This window comes from Arachis stenosperma, chromosome 2, assembly GCF_014773155.1.
Source record: "Arachis stenosperma cultivar V10309 chromosome 2, arast.V10309.gnm1.PFL2, whole genome shotgun sequence".
Classification (NCBI taxonomy): domain Eukaryota; kingdom Viridiplantae; phylum Streptophyta; class Magnoliopsida; order Fabales; family Fabaceae; genus Arachis; species Arachis stenosperma.
In genome coordinates, this window is record NC_080378.1 from 26,262,279 (window position 1) to 26,272,017 (window position 9,739).

Below are 9,739 nucleotides of genomic sequence, written 5' to 3' on the forward strand. Positions count from 1 at the left end.
ATCTGGATTCTAAGTTCCTAAAGAAGCCAATCATTCTGAATTACAAGGGATAGAGTGAGATGCCAAAACTATTCAGAGGCAAAAAGTAAAAGCCCCGCTCATCTAATTAATACTGATCTTCATAGATGTTTTTGGAGTTCATTGCATATTCTCTTCTTTTTATCTTATTTGATCTTCAGTTGCTTGGGGACAAGCAACAATTTAAGTTTGGTGTTGTGATGAGCGGATAATTTGTATACTTTTTGGCATTGTTTTTAGTATGATCTAGTTAGTTTTTAGTATATTTTTATTAGTTTTTAGTTAAAAATCACTTTTCTGGACTTTACTATGAGTTTGTGTATTTTTCTGTGATTTCAGGTATTTTCTGGCTGAAATTGAGGGACCTGAGCAAAAATCTGATCCAGAGACTCAAAAGGACTGCAGATGCTGTTGGATTCTGACCTCCCTGCACTCGAAGTGGATTTTCTGGAGCTACAGAAGCCCAATTGGCGCGCTCTCAACGGCGTTGGAAAGTAGACATTCTGGGCTTTCCAGCAATATATAATAGTCCATACTTTGCCCAAGATTTGATGGCCCAAATTGGCGTTCAAAGTCACCTCAAGGAATCCCAGCGTTAAACGCTGGAACTGGCACCCAAATGGGAGTTAAACGCCCAAACTGGCACCAAAGCTGGCGTTTAACTCCAAGAAGAGTCTCTACACGAAATTGCTTCATTGCTCAGCCCAAGCACACACCAGTGGGCCGGAAGAGGATTTTATGTCATTTACTCATTTCTGTACACCCTAGGCTACTAGTTTCTTATAAGTAGGACCTTTTACTATTGTATAGAAATCTTTTGATCACTTTTAGATCTCTAGATCATCTTTGGACATTTTAGTTCTTAGATCATTGGGAGGCTGGCCATTTGGCCATGCCTAGACCTTATGCTTATGTATTTTCAACGGTGGAGTTTCTACACACCATAGATTAAGGTGTGGAGCTCTGCTGTACCTCGAGTATTAATGCAATTACTATTGTTCTTTCATTCAAATTCCGCTTGTTCTTTATCCAAGATATCACTTGTTCTTCAACATGATGAAGGTGATGATTGACGCCCATCACCATTCTCACCCATGAACAAGGTGACTGACAACCATTCTTGTTCTACAAGCATCTGAGGCTTAGTGAATATCTCTTGGATTCCTGATTGCACGATGCATGGTTGATCGCCTGACAACCGAGTGCTCGCCTGACAAACGAGCCAGCCATTCCGTGAGATCAGAGTCTTCGTGGTATAGGCAGGACCTGATGGCAGCATTCAAGAGAATCCGGAAGGTCTAAACCTTGTCTGTGGTATTCTGAGTAGGATTCAATGATTGAATGACTGTGACGTGCTTCAAACTCCTGAGGGTGGGGCGTTAGTGACAGACGCCAAAAGAATCAATGGATTCTATTCCGATCTGATTGAGAACCGACATATGGATTCCGCTATGCTGTGACCAGAGCATATGCAATCGTTTCCAATGAGAGGATGGGAGGTAGCTGCTGACAACAGTGAAACCCTACACGAGCTTGCCATGGAAAGGAGTAAGAAGGGTTGGATGAAGACAGTAGGAAAGCAGAGAGACGGAAGGGAAGGCATCTTCATACACTTGTCTGAAGCTTTTACACCAATGAATTACATAAGTATCACTATCTTTATCTTTTATGTTATTTTCGTTCATCACCATATACATCTGAGTTTGCCTGACTAAGATTTACAAGATGACCATAGCTTGCTTCAATACTAACAATCTCCGTGGGATCGACCCTTACTCACGTAAGGTTTATTACTTGGACGACCCAGTGCACTTGCTGGTTAGTTGTGCGAAGTTGTGTAATGCCATGGTATTGAGCGCACCAAGTTTTTGGAGCCATTACCAGGGATTATGAGAGTTGTGAAAAAGTATAGTTCACAATTTCGCGCACCAGTTATTTGCAACCATTTCAATTAGCTCTTGAGCTTCTGTAGGCGTCTTCTTCAGATGAAGAGATCCTCCAGCAGAGCTATCCAAAGACATCTTGGATAGTTCAGAGAGACCATCATAGAAAATACCTATGATGCTCCATTCAGAAAGCATGTCAGATGGACATTTTCTGATCAATTGTTTATATCTTTCCCAAGCTTCATAGAGGGATTCTCCATCCTTCAGTCTGAAGGTTTGGACTTCCACTCTAAGCTTACTCAATTTTTGAGGTGGAAAGAACTTTGCCAAGAAGGCATTGACTAGCTTTTCCCATGAGTCTAGGCTTTCTTTAGGTTGTGAGTCCAACCATGTCCTAGCTCTGTCTCTTACAGCAAAAGGGAATAGCATAAGTCTGTAGACCTCAGGGTCAACCCCATTAGTCTTGACAGTGTCACAGATTTGCAAGAATTCAGCTAAGAACTGATGAGGATCTTCCAATGGAAGTCCATGGAACTTGCAATTCTGTTGCATTAGAGAAACTAATTGAGGCTTAAGCTCAAAGTTGTTTGCTCCAATGGCAGGGATAGAGATGCTTCTCCCATAGAAGTCGGGAGTAGGTGCAGTAAAGTCACCCAGCACCTTCCTTGCATTGTTGGCATTGTTGTTGTTTTCGGCTGCCATGGTTTCTTCTTCTTTGAAGATTTCTGTTAGGTCCTCTGCAGAGAGTTGTGCCTTAGCTTCTCTTAGCTTTCGCTTCAAGGTCCTTTCAGGTTCAGGGTCAGCTTCAACAAGAATGCCTTTGTCTTTGTTCCTGCTCATATGAAAGAGAAGAGAACAAGAAAATGTGGAATCCTCTATGTCACAGTATAAAGATTCCTTGAGGTGTCAGAGGAAAAGAAAAATAGAAGGCAGAAGTAGAAAATTCGAACTTATCAAAGAAGATGGAGTTCGAATTTTGTATTAAGGAATAGTGTTAGTCCATAAATAGAAGGATGTGCGAAGAAGGGAAGTAATTTTCGAAAATTAAGTAAAAGATTTTGAAAACATTTTGAAAAACACTAATTGATTTTCGAAAACAAAAGTGGGAAAGAAACCAAGTAATTTTAGAAAAGGATTTTGAAATTAGAATTTAAAAAGATGTGATAAAAAAGATTTGATTGAGAAGTTATGCTTTTAAAAAGATATGATTGAAAAGATATGATTTGAAAACAATTTTAAAAAGATTTGATTTTAAAAATTAATGACTTGCCTAACAAGAAAAGATATGATTCAAACATTAAACCTTTCTCAACAGAAAAGGCAGCATACTTGAATTGTTCAATCAAATCATTAATTGTTAGCAAGTATCTTTGAAAAAGGAAAGAAATTGATTTTGAAAAAGATTTGATTGAAAAGATATGATTTGAAAAAGATTTGATTTTGAAAAACTTTGAAAACTTGAAAAAATTTGATTTGAAAACAAAATCTTCCCTCTTGTGCCATCCTGGCGTTAAACGCCTAGAATGGTGCACATTCTGGCGTTTAACGCCCAAAACACTACCTTTTTGGGCGTTAAACGCCCAGCCAGGCACCCTGGCTGGCGTTTAAACGCCAGTCTGTCTTCTTCACTGGGCATTTTGAATGCCCAGCTTTTTCTGTGCAATTCCTCTGCAGTATGTTCTGAATCTTCAATTCTCTGTATTATTGACTTGAAAAGACACAAATTAAAAATATTTTTGGATTTTTAATAATGAGGAATAATCAAAATGCAACTAAAATCAAATAACAATGCATGCAAGACACCAAACTTAGCAGTTTGTATACTATTGACACCAATGAGAATGCATATGAGACACATAAACACTCAAGTAAAGAGAATTCAAAGATCAGAGCAATGAAATCATCAAGAACATCTTGAAGATCACTTAAGACACATGAATGAATGCAAGAAGAACAGAAACATGCAATTGACACCAAACTTAAAATGAGACACTAGACTTTAAACAAGAAATATTTTTGGGTTTTTTTTATGATTTTGTAATTTTTTTGGATTTTTCGAAAATTAAGTGGAAAAGAAAACAAAGGTATCAAAATTCTTAATGAGAATTCCAGGAATCATGCAATGTTAGTCTAAAGCTTTAGTCTAAAGGAATTAGACATAGCTAGCCAAGCTTCAGCAGGACATTGCATTCAAGAGCTAAATTGATGAGGATCAATCAGCTTTGGTGATGATAAGAACATCACCTTGAAACACTAGAATTCATTCTTAAGAACTCTGAAAAAAAATACCTAATCTAAGCAACAAGATGAACCGTCAGTTGTCCATACTCGAACAATCCCCGGCAACGGCGCCAAAAACTTGGTGCGCGAAATTGTGATCACTACAACTCCGCACAACTAACCAACAAGTGCACTGGGTCGTCCAAGTAATAAACCTTACGCGAGTAAGGGTCGATCCCACGGAGATTGTTGGTATGAAGCAAGCTATGGTCACCTTGTAAATCTTAGTCAGGCAGACTCAAATGGGTATAGATGATGAATAAAACATAAAGATAAAGATAGAGATACTTATGTAATTCATTGGTAGGAATTTCAGATAAGCGTATGAAGATGCTTGGTCCCTTCCGTCTCTCTGCTTTCCTACTGTCTTCATCCAATCCTTCTTACTCCTTTCCATGGCAAGCTGTATGCAAGGGTTTCACCGTTGTCAGTGGCTACCTCCCATCCTCTCAGTGGAAATGTTCAACGCACCCTGTCACGGCACGGCTATCCATCTGTCGGTTCTCAATCAGGCCGGAATAGAATCTAGTGATTCTTTTGCGTCTGTCACTAACGCCCCGCCCTCAGGAGTTTGAAGCTCGTCACAGTCATTCAATCATTGAATCCTACTCAGAATATCACAGACAAGGTTTAGACCTTCCGGATTCTCTTGAATGCCGCCATCAGTTCTAGCTTATACCACGAAGATTCCGGTTAAAGAATCCAAGAGATATCCACCCAATCTAAGGTAGAACGGAGGTGGTTGTCAGTCACACGTTCATAGGTGAGAATGATGATGAGTGTCACGGATCATCACATTCATCAAGTTGAAGAACAAGTGATATCTTGGAACAAGAACAAGCGGAATTGAATAGAAGAACAATAGTAATTGCATTAATACTCGAGGTACAGCAGAGCTCCACACCTTAATCTATGGTGTGTAGAAACTCCACCGTTGAAAATACATAAGAACAAGAGTGATCATTGGTTTCGGCCCCAGAGAGGGAACCAGAAAAACCAAGATGAAAATACAATAGTAAAAGGTCCTATTTATAGGGAACTAGTAGCTTAAGAATTACAAAGATGAGTAAAAGACATAAAAATCCACTTCTGGGCCCACTTGGTGTGTGCTTGGGCTGAGCAATGAAGCATTTTTTGTGTAGAGACTCTTCTTGGAGTTAAACGCCAACTTTTATGCCAGTTTGGGCGTTTAACTCCCATTTTGGTGCCAGTTCCGGCGTTTAACGCTGGGAATTCTGAGGGTGACTTTGAACGCCGGTTTGGGCCATCAAATCTTGGGTAAAGTATGGACTATCATATATTTCTGGAAAGCCCAGGATGTCTACTTTCCAACGCCGTTGAGAACGCGCCAATTGGGCTTCTGTAGCTCCAGAAAATCCACTTCGAGTGCAGGGAGGTCAGAATCCAACAGCATCTGCAGTCCTTTTCAGTCTTTGAATCAGATTTTTGCTCAGGTCCCTCAATTTCAGCCAGAAAATACCTGAAATCACAGAAAAACACACAAACTCATAGTAAAGTCCAGAAAAGTGAATTTTAACTAAAAACTAATAAAAATATACTAAAAACTAACTAAATCCTACTAGAAACATACTGAAAACAATGCCAAAAAGCGTATAAATTATCCGCTCATCAGTATTACATGTAATGGATAAATTATACCGTATTTTGATTTGTGTTGTTTGGACAAAACATATATCTAGCTTATAATAAAAATTTTATGATCTAGATTTCTTGAATTTCTCATTTTTAGACTTAAATTGTGATTATTATAATATGCTTTAAAAAATAAATCTCATAAAACAGAGTATGATATGGTCACGGTTTTAAAATAGGGTGACCATAGATAAGACTATGGTTACGGCGAAAGGCTATAGTCACGGTGAAAAACTGTGGACATAGATAAGACTATGGTCACGGTTTTAAGTGGAGTGACCATAGAGGCCATGGTCACGGTAAAAACCGTGACCATAGATAAGGCTATCGTCACGATTTTAAAGTGGATGACAATAGAGGCTATGGTCAGGTCATGGTTTTAAGGTGGGTGACCATAGAGGCTATGATCACGGTAAAATCCGCGACCATAGATAAGGCTATGGTCACGATTTTAAAGTGGGGTGACCATAGAGGCCATGGTACCGTGACCATAGATAAGGCTATGCTCACGGTTTTAAGTCGGGTGACCATAGAGGCTATGGTCACAGTAAAATCCGTGACCATAGATAAGGCTATGGTCATCGTTTTAAGGTGGGGTACCATAGATTAGGCTATGGTCATGGTTTTTACACGTGATCATAGATTAACATTTGGTCACAGTAAAAAACCGTGGCCTAAAGTGCCAGAATTTGAACAATACAATTGTGACCATAGAAACCGTGACCATAGATAAAAAAACCGTGACCATAGGTTTATGACCACGACAAAATAGGCCATGGTGGAAAAACTGTGACCATAGGTCAAAAACCGTTACAATAGACCTATGGTCACCCTTTTCACTAGCTATGGTCACGGTTTTTTTATCATGAGCATAAACCCCTTTTTTTGTAGTGTAAAGTCCAAAATAGTTTTACTTTCGATATTGATCACCCCGAAACCATGGCCTCCGTGAATATTTTCATACCTAGTCATTTCTCTTTTTAAGTCTCTTCCTAAGAAAATCTTATATCACAAAGGAATGTCTTGGACCAAACTCTCTAGATCCTCCCAAAACCTTATCTTGTGTTGCTCGTCCGAACTTACTTGCGGTGCATAGGCACTAATCACACGAAAAGTAACTGCTTCTACCACAAGTTTGGTAGAGATGATCCAATCATCTACCCTCTTGACATCCACTATATCCTTCTTCCACTGCTTATCCACGATAATACCTAACCCATTTCTATTCTTCACCTTTTCTGTATTCCAAAGTTTGAACCCAAAGGTATCTAACTCCCTAGTCTTCACGCCGACCGATTTTGTTTATTGAAGGCACATGATGTTAATCTTTCTCCTTGTCATAGTATCCATCACTTTCATGAATTTTCCTATTAGAGTGTGTATGTTCCATGTCCCAAATCTCAACATTTTGTCACTCCGATCTTTACCTTTACCCTTTTTTTTGTAAACTAGCGTATTTACCATCATCCGTTCACGAAAATGCAGGAATCCTTGCTCATTTAACACTATACCTGAACACCATTGCAGCGGCTCTTGCTCATTTGACATTGTACGCGAGCCATACAGCGCGTTGCTTCCGGGCAACGACATAGCTTTAGCGCAATAACGTCTTTGATACATGTCATAAAGATTCGACTAAATTTTTATATTGGTTGTCAAAGACCTAACACAACCTTCCTCCTTTATCCGGGTTTGGGACTGACTGTGTACTGCAGATGTAGTATATGCAGAGTTAAATATTATAAAATAAATAAATTAATAATTAACTTTAAATTTGGTTAATGTAGTAATATATATAAGACATAGTTTGGATAACCTCTTATATTATTATGATGAATTTAAATCTACATTTTAATGTAATTATATTTTATTTTTTACTTAGATTTTATTTATTTTAACATATCTTATATTATTAAACCATCCATAATTTTTAATTCCTCTTTGATGTTCACAATAACGTTAGTAGGGTAGTAAAATGCAAAAGATATGAGAGATGCTAACCATCAAGTTCTTTGCAGGTTAAGAGTGAATTCTAGGAAGACAGCAACTAAAAGTAGAGGATAGAGGAGTGTGTCCCGGAAATACTATTGTCTATTAGTGCAGAACAAAATAGCTATTTAAGAATCAATTTCTACTAATAAAGTTCCATGATGATTACGGTGAATACCTCCACAAGCAGTTTGATTATGACCGAGGAGATAAACTGAACGGAATACAATACGTTTTGGTACTAGGACGGTACATGACAGTATGACACCATATCACACACAAATATATTATGTGAAAAGTATACTCATGACATTCTAATATGCAAATAAATTGTTATTTAATATGCACGAATTGATATGTTATACTTTACCTAACAAGTGAATGTACGTAATTATGCCATCAAGTATTTAGCCTAAGTTGCAGTCACACGGCAGGACATGAACAGAAAAATCATAGGATTAAGAATAACCGAACGAAGTTTGCCATATACTAACAATAAACCCTTCCATTTTTAGGATGATAAATATATGATGCTATAATAACTTTTTTACTAGCTCTTTCATTACGTTCCATAAAAAAATAAAATTGAAATTATTGAATTCATGTAAAAATATGAACAACTTAGCCCATATTTATGAGAGATTATAATGTGGAAAGAGCCACTAATTATTATAATGTTCTCCTTTTTTTTCCTATGGCATTAAATGTGAGGAAAACGTCAAGTTTTTAAAGTGTGATATATTTTAAATATTAAGAAAACAACAGACCACAGCAAAAATCATGACTCGGTGAGTATCGAATTTTTCACCACTTATTTTTTTTTAGATATTTTAATGACTGATGAAAAGTTTAGTATCATTTATTACTAGTCAATTAGATTAATAGATGGTTTTTAATTTAAAAATTTAACAATGAAAAAATGAGAGTGTGTGAGAGAGAGGGAAAAATCACAGAGTGAGGTAGAATTAGAAAATTATATCAACATTTAAAGGATTCTAGGGTTTGGAATTGAGAAGAGTATCATCTCTTGAAAAATAAGTCCTCAATTTTTGTCAATAATTTATCAGACGATATCTCGAAATGAGAGTTATTTCACTTATTTAATTGGATACGAAGAATCAACGATATATACCTTTCTTGGAAGAGGAAGAATGGTATGCTATATCTTTTTGCCTTTATATGGTATGCGATGAAAGGAGACCCTGAAGGCTATAGCAGACATGGATCACATGCGATTAAGAGGCAAGATAATCTCAATGAGAGAGGCTGAGTATAGAAGGACAATGGAGGAGAAGGAACAAAGGGTGCATGATGAAGAAAGAGGAAGGAATGCTGTTGAGAATAGGAAGACTCAACGTAGGAATAATATGGTTACTCATGCAGATGGAAAAGTGGCAACGGGGAATGCAATGGTTAAAGACCCAAATGGAGAAAGGGAGATGAAGAATGCAGCGATTAAGGACCCAAACGGGAATGGATGGACAAAGAAGATTGAAGTGACAGTTGCAAAAGCGAATATGGGTTGACTATCAAGGAGTCTAGTTGAGGGAACAACCACGGCCATAGAATTTAATGTGTTAAAGACGGCAGTTAGCAAGGATCTGTCTCAGGTTGTTCAAGTCTGAGAGCTCGGAGCATATAAGGCACTATTAACTTTTGATCCGCGAAGCATGCAGAGTTGTATTTTACTTTCAAAATGAATAGTCTCCTGCAAATTTTTTATAGTGTTTGGAGATGGAAAGAATCAGAACCTAGTTAGATAAGAAGAGTTTGGCTAGAATGCTTTAGAGTGTCGCTGCATGTGTGGCCTGTAGAAACGTTCAAAACGATAGGTGGACAACGGAAAAAAGTAGTACAGTGTGATGAAGTGACAGAGTCAGGCTTATCATTTAACTTTGGAAGAGTTCAAATCA

The 9,739-nt window shown here is 37.8% G+C and overlaps 1 protein-coding gene across 1 annotated transcript; it reads right to left on the reverse strand.

The window, feature by feature from the left end:
- Positions 1-6,845: 6,845 nt before the first annotated feature.
- On the reverse strand, positions 6,846-7,457 carry LOC130962732 (uncharacterized). Its single transcript, XM_057888904.1, has 2 exons — positions 7,349-7,457; positions 6,846-7,075 (listed from the first exon to the last, which is right to left on the reverse strand). Exons 1-2 carry the CDS (start codon positions 7,455-7,457, stop codon positions 6,846-6,848), a joined length of 339 nt encoding a protein of 112 aa, XP_057744887.1.
- Between the last annotated feature and the right edge of the window lie 2,282 nt (positions 7,458-9,739).